This window comes from Branchiostoma lanceolatum, chromosome 4 (assembly GCF_035083965.1).
Source record: "Branchiostoma lanceolatum isolate klBraLanc5 chromosome 4, klBraLanc5.hap2, whole genome shotgun sequence".
NCBI lineage: Eukaryota > Metazoa > Chordata > Leptocardii > Amphioxiformes > Branchiostomatidae > Branchiostoma > Branchiostoma lanceolatum.
The window spans coordinates 18,325,988-18,345,865 of record NC_089725.1 but is presented as its reverse complement, the minus strand read 5'-3'; the positions used below and the strand labels follow the sequence as shown (position 1 = coordinate 18,345,865).

The 19,878-nt window shown below is 40.9% G+C and overlaps 1 protein-coding gene across 1 annotated transcript in view; it reads right to left on the bottom strand.

Annotated features, from left to right (window-relative positions):
* Positions 1-1,860: 1,860 nt before the first annotated feature.
* The window catches only part of LOC136431963 (pleckstrin homology domain-containing family G member 1-like), a 30,061-nt gene continuing 12,043 nt past the window's right edge, over positions 1,861-19,878 (bottom strand). The window contains exons 2-21 of the mRNA XM_066422973.1: positions 18,795-19,261; positions 17,854-17,954; positions 15,032-15,101; positions 14,799-14,845; positions 14,588-14,645; positions 14,348-14,440; positions 13,707-13,838; positions 13,049-13,078; positions 10,236-10,274; positions 8,794-8,907; positions 8,462-8,557; positions 8,061-8,147; positions 7,773-7,812; positions 7,400-7,564; positions 7,174-7,224; positions 6,390-6,404; positions 5,969-5,979; positions 5,355-5,378; positions 4,677-4,826; positions 1,861-4,440 (exon numbers count right to left, since the gene is read on the bottom strand). Coding sequence (XP_066279070.1) covers positions 1,861-4,440; positions 4,677-4,826; positions 5,355-5,378; positions 5,969-5,979; positions 6,390-6,404; positions 7,174-7,224; positions 7,400-7,564; positions 7,773-7,812; positions 8,061-8,147; positions 8,462-8,557; positions 8,794-8,907; positions 10,236-10,274; positions 13,049-13,078; positions 13,707-13,838; positions 14,348-14,440; positions 14,588-14,645; positions 14,799-14,845; positions 15,032-15,101; positions 17,854-17,954; positions 18,795-19,261 — 4,370 coding nt within the window. The remainder of the gene's footprint in view (positions 4,441-4,676; positions 4,827-5,354; positions 5,379-5,968; positions 5,980-6,389; positions 6,405-7,173; positions 7,225-7,399; positions 7,565-7,772; positions 7,813-8,060; positions 8,148-8,461; positions 8,558-8,793; positions 8,908-10,235; positions 10,275-13,048; positions 13,079-13,706; positions 13,839-14,347; positions 14,441-14,587; positions 14,646-14,798; positions 14,846-15,031; positions 15,102-17,853; positions 17,955-18,794; positions 19,262-19,878) is intronic.

Below are 19,878 nucleotides of genomic sequence, written 5' to 3'. Positions count from 1 at the left end.
ATGCAGGTGAATAAGTCAGTCTTTTGAATTCCAACCTCCTGACCAACTTCAACAAAACAACCATGAGTGGCTGAATGTGCGGGAAATATGTTATTATTAAATGCCTTAGCTTCACATAGTTTCTTCACTACAACTGTCTTAACATGGAAGAACTAAAATCCTTTTTGATGAGTCACTGAAAATCAGTACTCTAACTACTCTCCCTTTCAATCTTACCCAAATAAACTATCATTTGGGAGACTGGTATGCCAGTTGTGAAAAGGTCATAGTATCTTCATATTTTGTATCTTTATTTTTTTCTGGGGAATTGTAAAGGATCGTGTTTAAGAGTTTCTTCAAAGTAGACACATTTTGAATGAAATTGTAAGAAACAGAAATGCAGAAGTTTCCTTTCATGCCTAATGCAAATGAAGGACACATGGACATTGCTTCACAATGTTTTCTCCCTCCTTGCTATCATGGCAATCCACTGTGATGTTCCCTTAACACTGACTGGCAAAGCAATGACAATTGAAATAACACAAACAGAAAGCATAATCATCTCTGAGGGCACCCAACAAGTTGTAAATTATTGAAAAACTAGCAACAGCAGTACGCATGCAATGTGACGGGTCCTCGTGTCCATCAAGAACTAGGATTTGCACAGGAAAAATGTACCATTGTTGATGCAACATAATGGGCATGTATGTATGGCATTTTGACTTGACTATGCTTCACACCATAAAAGATAAAAGAAGGAAGCATTACATTTTAAATGCTAAAAAATACTCTCCATGCAGTATTCCCATTATTAAAAATAACATATTACAATGAATATGCTAAAATAATGATGCTAAAAGTACAAACTTGCTTCTTTTTACAATGACCAGGTAGATGCTGTACAGCTAGGAACAACAATTTGTCAATATCATACAGGACCCCACTCATACTCATACATGCACAGACAACATACAAAAACCATTGGGAGCTCACATAAAACATACAAAGTCCATATAAAAATCTACAAAAATGTAGTAGAGGAAAATATGTTTATGAAAATAGGGCACCAAGAATATCATAGTTATTGCTTTAAACTTGTATCATACATTTAGTTTGTCATAACAAGCATAAGTCAACAAATATCAAGTAGTATATAATCATTTTGCTTCCATCAGAGGTCATTCAGCGTACGTCAGTGAAAAAACTATCCTATAACATCACAAAAAGCCACAAAGTACAAAGCCTCTCAAATAGCACCAATTGTGTGGAAGTGAACACTGTACAGCAAAAAAGCCTACTTTTAGACATCGTGAAATGTGAAGTGTGCATGTTTTTTATTGCTACCAAGGTGCAGTGAAGACTAGAACTGTTTTTTCCTTGCCAGCAAGGTTTTACACCAGACATGGATATAAGTACACCAGGTAATACCAACCAGCAGTAACATTCTAAACTAGAGATTAAAACGTACATATTTCATAGAATTTGTTTCTTGTTACACTGCAGCACTAAGAGTGCAACTACCATGGCGAGTTTGAAATCACAACTTTTGCACCATTAGAGTAGTAACTGCTGACACACAGGTTAAATGACCCAATCCTCTCTGGGAATGAAACCACATATCACAAGGCTCTCTGCAAAGGACTGGAGAATGTTGCTGCACCAAGATACTCATAACTCAGTATCATTATACTAATCTGTGAATGCCATATCATTTCCATGAAATTTTGACCAAAATACGCAAAATTTGTTGGTGTCTTACTTTCTTAAGTTTGCTGCAATATGCTCAAAACGTCTTGCAAGATCCTTGCATCAGTCTGTCAGTTCTTGGTAAATATAATAATAATTGTCTGTAACTGACTCTGTTATGGCACTGGGCACAACTCAAAAGGCATCTGGCTGAAACATGCTGATGACATGTTTAACCCACCCGTTCATCTCCACCAGCCCAAACGCCCTCTCGGTGACGGGTGCAGGTTCTGTAGGTGCAGGAGCAGCCTGCGATTCATCTGTAGGTACCGCAACACTCTGCAGATACTGCTTTGTCCTGTCCTTTATAGAATTTGTGGATACTGCATCTAATGTGTTGAGTGATGAGGAAGAGAGAGATCGCCACAGTGGCTGTTTGGACTCGTATGACCTTCGTCTTCCTGAGTCTTTTTTGCCCTCATTTGGGGAGGTGAAGACTTTTTCTTTCCCATCCTTGTCCTTCTCAATGATGACGACAGTGCGAGGTTCAGCTGACAGCCCGTACTTCTCCAGTTTGCCCTGCAAGGCTTGAGTGATGTCCTCCGAGTAGGATATTTTTCGTGTCCGGTTGGATGTCAGGATGGGAGAACTGGTCACAGAGTTTGGTGCGGAGCGGGATATATCCAGCCCAGCTATCGACACTTTGTTACCCTGGCGCAGGCTTCTCCTTTCAATGAAACTCAATGGTCTCTTGTTCAGTCTGACCACAGCTTCTGACGTAGACAACCTGTGCTCCCGTGCACTTGTGCTTCTCCGTGGTCTCCTGTGGAGCGTTTGAGCCTTCTCTTGGGTAGTCTGATGGTTTATCACAATAGTAGGAATATCCTTGTTGTTGTTGTTCATGGAGAGAGAGTTCTGATGCTCCCCGGGAGCTTCAGACTTACTCTCTTCAGAGTTTTCATCTTCCTTGGTTTTGCTTATGTTATCTGTGCTTTCGACAGTAGTTTTCACCTCAGGCAGATCCTCTGTGATTTTTAGGATGATCTGGGTTTCTGTTGGGTCACCTGTCGATGACGTAGCGCTGCGTACAGGATCCCCCACAGACAGTTCACTCAGCGGGCGACTACTGGCCGGAGAGGTGAAGGCAGAGGACAGCAGGCTGTCACAGGAGTTCAAACTGATTGAGGAGAACCTGTTTAATCCTGACATGTATGAAAGATCCCCATCCGACTGCGTAACACTCCTGCTTCTCTTCAGGACCTTTGACGGGTCCGAATGCTGTGCGATGCGGGCCCCAACAGCAGGGGAGCCAACAAAGGAGTGACTCCTGACCTTCCCAACGGCAGGGCGGAGAGCGTCGCCCTCGGAATAGGCATTGCGTTTCATCAATAAAGTCTGGGCTGCTGCTGCCCGTTTCTTCACCCTCATGCTGTACTCTCTGGCCAACCGATACACTCGGTTTTTCCCATGCTTGCCGGCCATGCCACTTCCAGGGTGCTCCTCAATTATGTCTTCCTGAAGGAACACAGAGCTTGAAGAGGTTCTTCTTACGGAGCCATAGGAGCCAATAGAACTTGAAGAATCACTTCTTTCCCTTGCCCTTGCTAGAGGCGATCGGCGGACAAAGTTGTGCAGGGCAGATCTGATTCCCCTCGCTGCCGGGCTCACATTACTCTCTGTTTTTGCTAGCTTTGGTGCTGCTTCTATTGTTTTCATGGGGGTTGCTGGTTTGGATGCCTTGCAGTCATTTATACTCTTATCTATGTAGGCTTCCAGGTCACTCCATATGTCCTCTGTATCAACAGCTTCTGATGACAAGCGTTCTTGGTCCAGCTCCAGATCCGACAATTTCCTCTCTGCTTCTGCAGACATTGAATCTATTGTTGGGCTGAGCTGTGGAGATGCTGCAAAGTTTCCTGAGATATTGCACAGGCTGACTGACTTGCTGGGACTGGAGGGCTGGCTGCTGCAGCTGCTACTTGCGCTGCTATGCAGCATCTCGAATGCCTCTTCTAGGCTATACTTCCGATTGGGCTTGGCTGGAAAATTCAGCATTCCGTTGGAATTTGGTCTTTGGAATTGATGGAAGAGCATGAGATTGGAAGGACGTGGCTGAGTGTTAAGGTTCTGCACACTACTGAACATGCCCGGTCTTCGAACCCAAATATCTGAGGAGTCGTCATCTTTGTCATTAAACTTGGACTGTACCATGTCAGGTCGGTAGGAGGGGGAGATGTGGTCATAGTCTCCCTCCTCGTCTGAATCTGTCTGAAGCGCATCTTCTCCACTGGCTTCATCTCCCCTCTCTAACTCCGCAACACTCTTCTTAGTCCTTGCAACATTACTGTCTACACCACTTGGCTTGTTTTTCTGGACAGCAACCGGGCTACCAGACATAACACCATTTTGCTTTTTTCTTATTGTTTCTTCTTCAATTGCTTCGATCCCGTTACACATAACACTGTTTTCTCCATTATGCATCTGTTCTGACAAGTCCATATCGTTACTTGCACCAGAAGACCTATCCGAAACCATATCAGCTACCTGCACTTCCACACTGTTACTATTGCTACTGTCCTCCTCACACTCGATCCTCAAGTCTGTTTCTCTCCCGGCTTTGGCTAGCACGTCCAGGAAAGCCTCCACGTCCTCCTTGGTGCCGTCCAGCACGAGACTGTCCACGCTGCGACTGCGACGGCGGGCCATGATGGGGGACGGGGTCTGTCCGGCCCGCTTCCGACTGCTTCGTCTCCTCACAACTACAGGTCCCTCATCCTGCATGGAACAAACGGGAGCAAAATTCTTAACTGATCAAAACTTTAAGGGGGTAATACAAGATGAGAGTATGAGACATTGTCAAGTGTTTCCTAATTTTGCAAGTCAAGGACTCTTGCTCTGTAGAGGGCCCTATGACACCATATACTGTAAGCTATCAGTAAGCCTGTGGCTGTTATTTAAGGAATGTAGTCTACAGCCTATAGAACAAAGAAAAACAAAAAAAGACCACTTACGGTTTCTTGGATAGTGGGTGGTTGTTCTCCGTCAGAGAAAGTCTGGAGAGGAAGCAGCTTCTGATCTGTGGCCTTGCGCGGTGTCATCTCACTCTCACTCTGGGTCCCCTCTGCACTGGAGTCTGCACCTCGCATGGACTTGTCTCTCTTCTGGAGGAAAGACGAAAGTTAGTCACCTAGTCAAGTAAACTTATGAAAACAGAACAAAAAGGTCAACAACCTGTTGTTGTTCCAGAAAACTTTTTTTAAACATAAGGATGAAATGAGATAAGTTTGTCTCTCTTTTGGAAGGGAAAATATAGACAAAATGCTTATCACTTTTGAGGTTAAGCTACAAAAATGGAAGGGAAACAAAAATGAGGAGGATGCTTGAAGAACAGCTAATTTTTCAACTCTTTGCAGACAACAAGACTCACCAAATGATACGTCCGTGGATACTTCAACGAGTGCAATAGGAAATACCAGAAAGTAAAAAATTAAGTAAAAAGATGGATTGTGGTGTGATTAAGTAAATAAAATGAACATAAACTTGTACCGGGATATGTCATAAGGGAATGGTTAAGTGTATAATTCATTAAAAAACAAAATAAAACCTGGAAATAGTTTCTTGTGATTTAAGATTTAGTGACATGAGTGAGTTATTAAAAACGTTAATGAAAACCTAGCAATGTTACTTACAAATCTAGGACTTGTGAGATCAGGCTGGGGAGAAAAGAAATCAAACATGACATTAGTATGGGTTGGATTAACGTGCAAAGGAGACCTATACATGCATCTAAGGCCACATCAATTTGATTACATGTGGATTTTCCTCAGATAGGAAGGACCAGATGGTGAGAAAACATTCACCATACAGAATGCTGTAATACCTTTTACAATTTGTAAACTTTTGATTGAATGAGCAAACTTTCAATCAAAAGAATGTGACCAAGCATGAATATGTTTCCTTGTACATAAAGACATTACAAAATCAGTCTTGGATTTTTTTTTGCGCATCGCAAGGTTAACTGCTTTATGTGAATAACAACCTCTACCAGTAATCATTCATTCAAAATCTAGAAATAAAGGACATTATTCTGTGCATGCTTTACAGTTTATTTTTCCATTAAGAGCAAACATGCCCCTGTAATAATATATATCTACAGTACAACATGCTCAAGGTTAGTTTCTACATCCCCAATTGTTGCTGTTTACATGGTAACACTTCCACTATACATAGTATTTTCAAACCCTTTTAAGTTTCTGCTCTATGGTAAAGAGACAACTGCTGGTATGAACTCTTCAACTCTCACCTTTTTCATGCCTGCTCAGCATACCGATGCAACAAAGGAGGCAAAAAGAAAAGAAACACTATGAGCTTTATGGCAATAGCATCAACAGCAGTCAACACAAGATGCACAACAGCAATAACAGCAAAACAGATATGCCACCAAAAAGGCATTGTACTGGACAAGACACTGCACACAAAACAATACAGCTGACAGATACTGATGGTTTGTGATTTGATGTCACAAAACTCTCAACAGTTCTGAGTAATGGCACATTTATATCTATGTACCAAGTTACTTTTGCAAGCAATTTACGGCCTTATAAGTTACAACACAATTTCTATGTCAGCAGATATATACAAACGGCACAGCAACATATCAAAACACCAACAACACAACCTTGCACCCAAAATATATTTGCATCACACCTCGGTAGAAAACTCACCTAACAGGAAGTTCCCTACAGTTCAAGAGAGGCATGCAAGAGAACATGCAACATCATTAGGAACATGGCACATGCAGAAGGACCGGGTCTCACTCTTCCAAGGTACATGTGGGGTCAGACCAGGAGGATTCGGTAGGTGTGTGTGGGTGTGAAAAGGTTGGGGATTATATTCTAGGAAAAGCTTTGGCCAAATCATTTTATCTACATGCTTGAAGTTACAGATTCTGAAACAAACTTAATTGAGTGAACTTTTTGATACTCCTCCTTGAAATGCAACACTTTTGTATTACATATGATTTTATTTTATTGCACAAATGAGTTGTTTTCTCAGTGGGGGCATACTTTTTTTTATGCACACACAAACTCCTCCTACAATTCTCCCTGGTCTTTCCCTGAACAAGGAACAATATACAGACAATGCACAGAAAAGACAGCAATGACCATGGAATGACATAAAAATGTACGAACAAGCCAGTGACACATCAGTTAGAATGGAAATCAGACAATGAATACCACAAGAACCACAGAATGTTTGCATCAGATCAGTAGCACACACAGCACTCCCAGTCAGTAGTCAAATGACAGACAACAACTCTTGTATTTATTTAAGCACTTTACAGGTTACTAAAAATCCAGACATAATTTGTTTCCAGGCTATCTTTCATTGGGACAGTTGAGAACAAGAAACCCTTTTGCAAAGTTTATGACACACTGATTTTGGTGTTCTCACAAACTAGTTGAGGAAACTTATAGAACTCTATCAAAACTTTTGACATATATTCACCTTTGAGCTGTATCCCTCTCTGGAGCTTTGCCATTGGAGTCAAGACTGTATCTGTAAAAGCAAAGATAAGGTAATAATGTATTTAGCAACCTGATATAACATAAAAAGGTTAATTCTAGAAAGTTGCTAAAACTGTTTTTTCTCAATTTTCTTAACACTTCAATTTTACATTAATCCCAAGGGCTTTATCTTTTGAAGATAAAAGTTGGTATTTTTGAAAACCAACCTGTCTTTGCCCGTGTGAGTCTCCTGGAGTCGGCTCTGCCCACTCTGTGCCTCATGTTCCCAATGCCTTCATCCCTTCTCCTGTCATCTTCCTCCACCTGGTGTTTGGTGGAGTCTCGTCTCTCTGTTCTTCTCTTCTCCCCTCGTTCCTCATGTGCAGGATGATCTGTGCAAAAGAACCATAAACTAAAAGCTCCTTGATGTTCAAACGAAATATTTCACTCCCAAGGAAAAGTAACAATATGTACAAGTCATGTATTCTGCTGGCACTGCCTTATTGGCAGGCCCTTGTCAAGTAAAAAAAAACCTTCTCTCTCTGTATTCTCACAGTAAAGCATTCCTTATGTTGCATGTGATTATAAACAGATACTTACAGGGACGTTCATCCCCTAACTCCATGATGGCTTTCCTCGCCTAAGAAGGGAAGGAAAAAGTTATGCTGGTCATCATTGAAACACACCATTAAGTATAGATGTCACAGAAAAACTCAAACTGAATTCATATCTACAGTACTTTATTTACCTAATAAACAGAATGTTTCAACTATCTTTTATAGACTGACAAGCATTCAAGTTGTGTCATTCTGTCTGAAAAATAAATTATTCTATTATCTAGTAGGTTCCATTGCAGGTGTGTCTAAAACAAGACTTTGACTAACTTACACTGGTTGGAATGACAGCATTCAGGTTTTCTAGGATCAGGGTCTTCAACTGTTTGGTCCATAATCTTTTCTGTTCCAGGGTTTTGGCCTGCAAGAAAGGGAAAAGAGTTCTTTAAGCAAAAATACAGTTATGTTACTCATTTGCTTACTTGCTGCACATGTATCTCTGTATCTGACTGTGCTATTATGCCAGCACCTACATGTACAAACCGTCAAGGTGCAAACATAAAACTCAAGACATATTACTTTAGCTGCACTTTTTAAAATGATCAACAGGGGGCACTGCACTACATTGTTTCTATCTCGCCAGAAGTTTTAAAATTCCTAGACTTAAGTTAAATCTGAATCAAGAGATTTTCAAATATGAAAAGAAAAAAAAAAGATATTTTGAGTGATACTGACCTGGAATGTGTACTGCACTTTTGGGTTGTCAAATGGTATGACATGGAAACCGTTGGGCTGGTTGGAGATGCTCTCCACTATCATCAGGTTGGAGCACTGGAATCACACAAACACACACATAGTTGTTAAATTGACTTGCACAGTATTCAAATTGCATAACCAGTACATTGCCAAAAGGCATTCATATGACATGAGTTTGTGGGTATATAGGAAATCTTATACACCCATGTGATGAACGAATGAATTGAGTTTATTGAGAAAATCCATGAATGATTCCTTTATTCTAACTCCGTTTATATACATGTACTATTTTAAGACCTGATGTGGCGTACCAGGATGTGAGTCTTGCACTGCAGACCGCTGGGTAACTTCTTGGTCACGAGTAGCATCTTCTCAAACAGGTACAGATGGCGGTCATTACGGGCCCGAGACATACGGAAAGATCCCTGAAAAAGTGCAAGAAGGAAGTTTGAAACTGATGACAAGTTCTTAAAAAACTTAACTGCCACAAAGTATTGAGAGTATAACAATGAGAATTCAGTACTTTGAATGGGAATTAGCCAAAAATAATAGAAATGTGTAAGAATCGTTGGCTGAAAATTCTGCTTGGAGATGCATTAAGTATGGTAAGTTGTTGAAAACTTGCATCACTGATCTAAATTCCTCATCCAAACATCCATTGTTCTACTCTCAAAAGGACCTTCATCCATGACTTCATGAAAGGAAACACACTCCAAAATCAAAGGGTTTGACTTTCAATTGTACTTCCTTTGATTAAGCCTGTGACATTGCGGCCACTTTGGAAGCAAACACGCACAAGGTTAGAACAAGGAAATGAAAGCGCTGATTTCGCACAAGCCAATAGAATTAATTCTAGTCATGTATATGTAGTAGTACATATTAGATGATGTCATCACAACAAGTCAAGAAACTATGACAATGATTTCCTGCACAGCATGCCAAACATTACAGTGATATATGACAGCCTTAAAAACCCCTTTTTCTTCTTTCATGAAGCATGATCCATATGCACAACTTTTCTGAGCCACATAATTTCAGAGGCCAAATAACTCCTGGGTAAAAGGCTCATTCTATTTCACAGCACTTTCTACTGCATTCCAAAGATTGAGAAGAGAGCAGGATCAGCCACTGAGAACAGGTGTGTCTAATTTGGGTCCACCCATGGTTAAATCAACATGACATCATGGCAATCATTGTTCAAGGTGCAGGGACAAGGACAAACCACAGTCCGCTGGAACACATTAACCATGCCAATTATTAACCCATTGCAGACCCCATTTGCCTCGCCTGTGGACAATCATCATGCCATTAGGCAATGGATATGCTTCACCTACGATGTCTTGCTAACTTTCAACAGCGATGAGCTGCTGGTAATGTCTCATGAATAATGATGACAATTATGAAGGCGGGGTCTTGCCCCTCTTTAGGACTTCTCTTTTGGTCTACCCAAGTCTTTTATGACCTTTCTCACATTCTTGATTCAAACTACCACACTTTGTCATGTGTCCATCGAGAGCACTTTGAAAACTACTGTATGTTCAAATTTCAGAAATGGCTATGATTTCTCTGACTCTTGCATTAGCATTTTGGGCTGTCCCAATGATGTCAATCATAAAATGAAGTGTGTGTGTGGTCTTACATTCAACCAGCAGGTCATTAAATAGATGTCCTAACATATCAACATCCTTGTAGAACTTCTGGTAGGTTTTACTAAGACATCTCCACAGGAGAAGACATCAGGGGTCATTCTTACCTCCAGAAGTAGCTCCCCATATGTCGTCAGGTCGTGACCCTGAAATCAAACAAATTGCAAGAAGGTCAGACAGTTGGCCTCCCACCAAGGTCATGGCACTTGACATAGATCAGACCTAAGGGAAACATGTCGACCACATGGCAGAAACAACTGGACAGAACAGTTACCAGGTCATTCTTCTTATTTAACATAAATGAATTAGAACAACAGTGGACAAGATCCGTTATTAGGCCATTATTCCTATAGCCTCAACTGCTCATCCTGTTGCATGTGCTTGATACAATACTGGCGAAAACCAGCCCTTAAATTTTTACGTTCAACATAATTTTTGATGGCACATTCTTCCTTGGAGCCTTTGCTCTTGAAGGTGTCCAAACAAATCCTTTTGAACTTGCAGGCGTAAACATCCAACATGTGATGGAATGAGACATACAGAAGAGTATTCAGTGGTTGGTTTCAGAAAGGAGGTTTGGTCATGGCATGTCTGCACATAGAGCATTGAGGGGCTTACTGGTCTTGCCTAAAACTCTTAGGAACAACCTTAGATAGAGAATGCCTTTGTTTTCTTGTAATCTTCCTTTAAACATCTTTGTGGTGCATAGTCTCCTGGGCAGGATCAAGCTTTAAAGACTGGTCTATATTCTAAAGGTTAGAGGGGTGCAGCAAAAGTTTTTGTCTGAAATGTTGGGGATAAAGAATAAATTCAATACATGTATGAGCGGAATGGCAATTAACTGAGGGACAATAAGACTTATTACTAATTGACCTCTTCAGAAAACCACACTTGGAGATGACCAGTGGTAAGGTGGTGTTATTCTCATCCTCTAAATCCAGACAGTAGACATGTGGTATTAGGTTACACTATTGGTATCTAGATTCTTGGGGCATCCTGCATAAGGGTATTTAAGAATGTACATTTATGATACTGTGCTTTCCAATAACAAGGTATTCAGGACTTTTGAGAGAAATTTTACCAAATTGTTTCACTTAAATGTAGATTTCTTATTTGTAATCAAACTGTGAAGAATTAATTCCTCTTCACTACAAAAACTTCCACTGCCTGACCTTGATTTTTTCTGTCCTCACAGCCTTCGTCTAAATCTTGTATGAGTCATCGTCTAAATACTGTAAATGCAAAAATGTTCACGGTGGTTTTATGTTCGCGGTTTTCCCGGTGAACTTTCAGCGCGAACCTAAAACCACCACAAAACTTTTTGCCCACCTATGAATGTAGCACTATTATTGTTTCAAACACGAACTTAAAACCACCGCAAACACTTCATTTTCTCCCTTCCGCGAAATAACAACCACGTGAACTTAAATGCATTTACAGTAGTGAAATTTCTCCTGCTACATGCATCAATAAAGTACTGCTACCTGTATAGGCCCAAGGACTACACAATCTTATAAAGCAAAGAAGTCTTTGTCTTCCGTGACTGACAGCTAACAGAGCCCCTGATCCTGCGCTGATGATGTCATTACAGGAAGACAAACATGCTGACAGGGGAGACAGGACTACAGGCAGGTGTGCTGGGGCTGCTGAGAGAAGGCTACAAACACACTGGACTATTGTTCACAAGGAGGAGGGTTACATGTTCTATTTTCATGTCATTACTGTAGAGTTGTAGCACAAAAAAACTTAATGTTGTTTCTTTCCAAATATCAATATTTACTTGGCTATGGTTTTTGACATGCAGTTTTGTTGGTAAAACTGTAGTGAAAGAACCAATTGAGTTGAATTGATGAATTGTGGCATAGTTTAAGTTTCACATTTGAACTTAATCTATCTTATTGTGCTTCTGTCTCCCTTCCTTGCTTTTAGTAACCATGTAGTTTTCATACTCAATAAAATCGGTAAATGTTATTGCCAGTTAAGGTATTGCTGCAAGAGTAAAGGTTACCGAGTACTAGTACTGTGGCTACTGATTATTAGCCAGGCTAGCTAATTTGCACAGTTCTCCACAGAAGTCAGTGAACTTCCTTTATTTGCAGTTTAATCCATTTACCAGAGACCCATTATGTAACGCACAGCTGAAAAAACACCCTAAAACCCCTCTTCAACTTGATCGTAATCTCGTTTTGCAAAGCATTCTCAGTATTGTGAGGGGCCTTTGTCATCAGCAGGTGCAGTGCCTTTACCAAAAATTTCTATCCATATCATAACAAATATTCGGGAATGCCAAGCTCTTACTGGCAACAAATTACAAAGAAGTACAGGAAGTGACATCTCCTGGTTGTTGTTAGCATGACTTGTAGATGTGTTTTACACAGTAAGTTAGATCCTTCTTGTGATTGGCTGTTAAAACTAGCCAACGACAAGTTGAAAATGTCATATTTACAAGGTGCTGATAACAGGAAAACCTCTGTTAGACAAGCCCTTGAAAGCTGGCGGTGTGGTTTTCCCCCTGCCTTTCTCCTGTTTCTACGTACTTACAAGGTCTTCCCTTCAAGCTTCCTCTCTTCACCATTCCCTCTACTCTTTAACATTCCCACTCTGGTCAAGTGGACATACCTTTACCCCACTGGGCTTCTGTTGGCAAAGTCTAACGCCTTCAAGCTAAAATAAGCATGGGGATGCCCTCAACCCACATAGTCCTGAAATATCCCAATTCCCACACCTCTCCTGCGAATTCCAGACAGTTAGCTTCCCCTTCTGTCCAGTGTGGTTTTCCTGTAGAAAGTCTACCCCCTCAAGAAAACAGCCATTAGGATTTCCCTTTGATCGTGGCTTGTCTGTCGTCCCTAATTCAATTAGCGAGGCATCTAAACTACCACTTATGCCGGTGAGAAATCCAAGAGGGGTTTCTACTTACATCCCATCCGGACAGCTGACTTTGGATTTCCTGTGGAAAAAGGAAATAAGGAGAGAGTTTTAACGCAGTTGAAGGGGAGACAAAGCAGCGCACGAGCACGGAAATGCGGCATTCCTGGCCTGACTGGCAGCTCGCTGTCCTCCAGGGGGGCTGGGGAACCCTCCAGTAGGGCAGGAGTCTGTCAGGAAGGCTCCTGAGAGGGTGCTCAGGCATGATGTGGGGATTTGGAAACACAACATGACCTACATGTATGGACATGCGGCCTATCAAAGATGGCAAAACACTGCTGGCTTTAAATTTGGAAAGTTGTTTTAAGGGACTTATGTTGATAATCTGTACCAAGAAATGACTGACATGCAAAAGAATGTGATATTTTCATTCAGTCACAGTAACAGGCATATGACAGGTGCACATATCAAATCCCACATATACCATAGACATTCCTTCTATGTGTTTTGAATAGTTTTCAAATTCACAAAACCAGTTAGGAATGCTACTATATTCTGCGTTGAATGCCTGGAGTTGATAAGATTACCGATTACAGAAAATATTTTGCAGAATTTTGGATAAAAGAGTAACAAGAGCAGGCCAACACACCATCCCGCATGAAATCAACCGGTCCGTCTATAACCAAGTATAACAGGAAAGCGACCCTTACCTGGACATACAGCATGTCTTCATGTTTCTTCTTCATTTCGTTGATGTGATGTGCCACCTGGGTCATGGTGTCCAGGGCCTCCTTGATGGTACTGTGGCCCTCATCCTCACCTTCATAGTTGTTAGCAATGTCCTGGAAGAAATACCCGAATGAGAAAAAATGCCACATAGTGGAAAATGGTATGGGAACAGGATATGTGAATCCCTGTGTTATTATCGTATTTACCTTCACTATATCATTACACTTTATTGATTTTACAAGTTTGCTTTGAAGTCAAGCTGGAGAAAGCTATGGTTTTGGATTCTTGTTACTAGACTGCACAGGATAGTCTGAAACTTTTGAACAGATTTTCAGAAGCCTTCAACTTGCCATTTCTTTTAAGTTAAAGGAGAAAGTGATTACAGTCTGTGACAGATCTGGATTAAAATTAAACAGATTTTTAAACAGAGTCAACTATTGTGTAGCCTGGATACCAGCACCCAATCTCTAAAATATGTATCGATATATATTTCAGAGATTGGGGGTCTGGTATCTAGGCAAACTATTGTGACCAACTGTTGGAAATGGGCTTCCATGTAGCTCCACATTATTCTGTCCAACAAAAAATACTTTGATGTTCATCTCTTAATCCCAGCATGTACCTGCAGTAGTAGATGGTACTTCAGCACTCTCTGAACAGGCTTCAGCAGGTAGGCTCCCAGTGGGAGGTTGTGTTTCAGAACTGCTTGTCTCTCCTGCAACAGAAGTCAACATGAAATGAGATGAAAGTTGACATAAGCAACATAACATCCTACTTTGAAATTTGGAAAATGACTTTTTCAACAGAAGTTGACTGATGCTGTTGTTTTATATCAGACATGTAGAGGAAGTCAGACACGTACCTTGAAGAAGTCGTTCATTACTCTGTTTTGTGTGCACTCCGTCAAAACTGCAACAGCACTGAAATAGTCAGAATAGTACATGTTGTGATTTTACAATATTGCAAAACTCGATGTAAATCAGACAAGTAGCCTATGGATAACAAAACACACAAAGATCAAAGGCATCAAAGTTTTAGATTCTCATGAATTGCTGTAAGATTGAATGATTTACCTGGGGTAATTGGTGCAATATTGTGTATAGATGTGGAATTCTTTTGCCTGTAGGAGTAAATGGAAGAAATAAGTATGCAGACTTATAATTTCATTAAAAAAGGACCAGAACTCTTTCAATTCATTTCATGCCTATGGATATGTTAAACCTAACATCCAACAAAAGCCACATAGAGTTGGAGATTCACAAACAACTCTCCCCTTGTCTTGTACAAAACCAAGACCACCACATACCTTTTCAACAAAACATTCGGCGACCTTGACTGCCCTCAGTCTGCAGTTTTCCAGGTTCTTCAGGAGCCCACTGTAACAACAAAACATCAGACTATCAGTCCTGTTAGCTTAGCTGTGTTGGCAGACTGCTTCTAACAAGAGCTCTTGGCCTTGCCTTTACCTGAGGCATGACACAAAGGAATGCACCAATGTATATGATGTATTGTAATGTTCACATACCACAGAACTTCTCCATTGTTTAACAGTTTGCTGTCCTTGGCTACTTATGCCGATTCGGCCCACTTATGTCAGACCTTGCACTACTGGAAATAGTAGTCTATACTTTTCGCCCTTTTCCAATAATTTCATTGTCAATCTGAATTTAAATCATACCAATGTACATAATGCTAAGTGTAACATTTGGATACCAAAATTTATTCCTCATCAAACATCATCATTTCCAGTTCACCAATCCTGAAAGACATTGTAACCTTTTCAACTAGGACAAAACCCTCTGTTGAAAGTATGTGTGCCACACAAACAAACACTTTGAAGAGGAGCCCGAATCCATGTGATTTCTTTCATTGAAAATCATCAAGTAACCTTTTCAACGAAAAAGTTATTTTTAGTAATTGATGAAAGCATCTAGCCTCCATAGCAGGTTCTCTGGGCCTTTTTTTGGCATATAATACACTTTTTGCATGGACTTCTTTTTGCACTGGGTCGTTTGTTGGTTACGGACTGGCTGCACAAACGACCCAGTACGAAACTTGGTCCATACAAAAAGTGTATTATAAGCCAAAAAAGGCCCAGAGAGCCTGCTATGGAGGCTAGAAAGCATCAATGTCTGCACAGTGCCACTCTACTTTTGCAGCAATTGTAAGCAAGGACATCCTATATAATGTCCTTGTTGTAAGTAAGCATCTTCCTTCCTAGAATAGCTAGCTGACCTCATTAACCACCTGCTGGAAGACACCAACCACAGGTATGTCCCAGGGGACTAATTACAACAGATTGTTGCACTATTGCTCTTGCCTCTTGTCAGTGAAAGTACAAAAGAAACATCAGCAGATGTCAATAAGCCAGAGGGTAAATTCCTCACTTGGGACATAAAAACAATGTGATAAAGGCCCATCGGTCTCTGTTTGAACTTTGAAGTAGTGCTGACTGAGGTTTTAAAAAATCCACTTGTGTGAATAAAGTGTCCAGATACATTCAAACATGTTTGACACTTAATTTTGGCTAAAGTTTAAGGATTGTAGATTTACTTCTGTCTTCTCTCCCAAGACCCATCACTCAATTGCTATGTAAATTGATTACCCTATATGGAAATGTATTACTCCTGATATGAATAGGACTATTGGATGGACAGATACATGTAGATAAGCAAGTCTATGCCAAAGTTAACAAACAGCAGAGGGACCCTAATGAAGCACTGTGGTGTGTTCAAGCCTATCATTTCTCATGTAATGATGGCCTCAAGGGAACACTCAGATCATGAGGTTGCAGAATCTGTCATCTCCAGGGAATGACTGTTATCACCTGGGATTGTTTCCTGACTCATTACCTGTAATCTCTAGATATTGTGCCGGACAAGTCCTTTAATTTTGTGTAATTTAGTGATGGAGAGATACAGTTTGCATGTTCTGCATGAAAAAGAAACCCAGTATTTATGCCTTTGATGTTCTAATTTAGGACAAGGCTGTAATGTTTCTCATGTTATCTAGAGCATGTTCATTGGTGTACTTCACACAAAGAGACACCAGGCTTTTATCTGATTGCATTGGAAATCAAAGTTCAGAATATAGCAGTGTTTTTGCAACTTTTCATGTTAACAAAGGGATACGCCCCCTTTTCAAAAGTATTCTTCCAAGGAGGCTTATCACTTCCAATATTTTACTGAGCCCTTTGATACTTTCATTACTACAAGGTCCAACTTGGATTGGAAAATGATTTTGATTAGTTGATCTTCTGTCTGGTGCAACAACAGAATTTCTGTTGATACTGTGACCCCCATTTTACCTGATAATATATGTACATGGTTACACCTGAGTGCTAGTTCCATCACAGGCATACCTGGTGCAATACAGGGACAAGTAATGCCAGCATACTTGGCAGGGGGTGACCTAGATTCAATCGCCATCTTTATTCTGTGTGGCACAAGAGAGCAGGCTTTGCAACGGTTGTTGACTTGACGCTACATAGAGACAGGTATCGCAGGCACTGAGGACTACTTCTTCTACTGCCTTGTTGTTGGCAAGCTCTGTTTGTTCTGTCTTTAACATGTGCCATTATTGTTAACCTGTGGATGGTGACGTTGAAATGGCCTGATAGGCTGATACTGTTCAAGCTGGACGCGCAAGATGGTCACACCTACACTGGTGAGTGGTGGTCAGCCGCTATCGGTCAAGCAACCCCTTATCGCATACCTGCAGCATTCCCCGGGTCCCCAATAAAACAAACATTCCCATTTGATGGATCAATATAGGGCGGTTTACAGATGCTGGCCACATCAAAGGGCCAGACGGGTGTCAAATAAAAACACACCTGTTCCTCCTCCAAACTAGCAGCTAATCTCTTTATTCTATCGCATGGACCTCCAAAGTGGCCAATTCTATATAGAACGATAGGACTAGGAGCTATGTTTATGGAGAAACTGAACATGTCTGCAGCAATTATTTTCATGTTTTTGTTCCAGAATCTTTCTTTTAAATTACCTTTTGTCAGAATTCATGAGTTTCAACCAACCAAAAACACTGGTCTGACTGGTGGCATAACTCATAGCCCCCTGGTAACTGGCATGGCAATTTGTCGGCCCTGTCTCTACCCCCTACCATACCAACCTGTTGAAGTCGTAAATTTGTTCCATGTTCCCAAATAAGGAGGAGACATCCTCGGCTGTGATTGGCAGCTCTGGTCTGTCCACGATGCAACCCATGTAACCCTGGAAACAAAAGGCCACACCAAATTAGTACAATGTTTCTCAGATAAGAAAATCATGCTCAACTGGACGGACAAGATGAAAACAGCACCCATGGGAAGTCTACTTAGTACCAGAGAGTAGATGTGGTCTGAGGTTTTAAGTTCCTTTGACTCAGTTTGAGTCCTCTGTTTATGTCTTGTTTCTTGCCTTCTTTTTATCCCAATGTGTCTGAGAACCAAGGAAAATGGTACGACCCAAGGTATGACCCGAAGCAAAATGTGACACTTGGTATGACTTGCACATGTTGAATATCACCGGTACCCACTCTGCACACCAATGATGTAATCAGTTGTGAGGTAACCTAAACTAATCCCTGTGGTTTTGTCCTGATAAGGTGTGTTCAGCGGAGGTGATGACAGGTTTGGAGATATGAAAGGGAATGTGCTCTACTGAAGGGAAGTGGTGCACTTGTTGGACTTGAGCATCATTCCAACACGTTTCACCAAACACACCTCTTCCTACCACAGAAAATTTCCTGTTTCCTGTTTTCTTTTGTCTCCAAGAAACAATGCGTCACAAAACCTTTTGGACTATAATATTTACGACACACTATCCTCCAGAAAAAGGTATTTACAAATATATATGCAGAAAGTTCCTGTCAGGAAAGTATACACATGCAAACATCCACTTCTCATCTTCTTTTGGATGAAATGCAGGAACAAAATGTTTTGACTATAATACTACACAGGCAAATTCATGGATAAAAAATATCTACATTAACTGTCTACACTTAAAAAGTCCCTGGAGACTTCCTTATACTTGATAACCATTTCATGATTTGCCTAGATCCTTTGTACTTACCTCGATTATGTCTTGCAAGTCCTTGACGTACGCCCGTTCAGTCTCCATAATCTCCAACACCACCCTATCCGTGTGGCTGATTCGGTTGTTCAGTTTCCCAGTCGGCATACTGACTCTTAGCAGTTTGTCTTTTAGAGGTTTTTCCTCAGGAGAAGAGTTTGTTGAAGATGGTAAGGACATTTGTATAATAGCAGGCGCAGAACGTTTTCGTAATACTTGTTTCTCAGGAGTTCTGTCTATCGTTTCCTTTGCCGCCTCATCGCAAGACGATTCGTTGAGGTTGATCGGCGCAAGAATCAGCCTTCCAGAGGATCCTAGGGAAGACGAGGATGTAGAAGAGGTAGAGCTGATGCTGGTTGGCCGGTCACTGTCAGGTGACCTGTGGCCTCCGTCCTGATTGGTCATCCTAGCAGTGGGGTCCAGCTCCCTGCTGTACATCGGCACGTGCATCACTTCCATCTCCAACTCTGCAGGAGGACAAAAAATTCCAGTTTGAATGTTGAGTTATTTCTGATTCACAGTCAGCTGACAAGCTGAACTTCTCCCCACAAGTATGGTGGTCGACAGACATGGACACAGAAAAGATTTTAAAAAACAATTATGAAAAACTGAATCATTGTTAACACCTTAACACCTTAATACATTAACTCTGCAGGACAAAAAATTCCGGTTTGAATGTTAAGTTATTTCTGATTCACAATCAGGTTACAAGTTGAAGTGCTCCCTACAGGTATGGTGGTCAACAAACATGGACATAGAAATGATTGAAAAAAAGCAAATCATTGACATCTCTATCAACGACAGTGCAGGATTGTAGCCTACTTCTTTTACTTTACCTTATCATATGCGTTCCCTGAAATTTTCTTACAAATTGAACTGAACAGGGCAGCCTTTTTACATACATGCATGACAAGCTAGATAGCTGGCAAAAATGTCTTCAAGGATAGGTGAACAAATTGTGATGTTTAATATGTTAATGTGCCAAGGGACAAGACAAACAAATGGGTGTTCAATTGCCATACAATAAAGTAATTTAGAATAAGTTAAGTACAAAGATATTCACTGTACAACCTTGTAGACCATG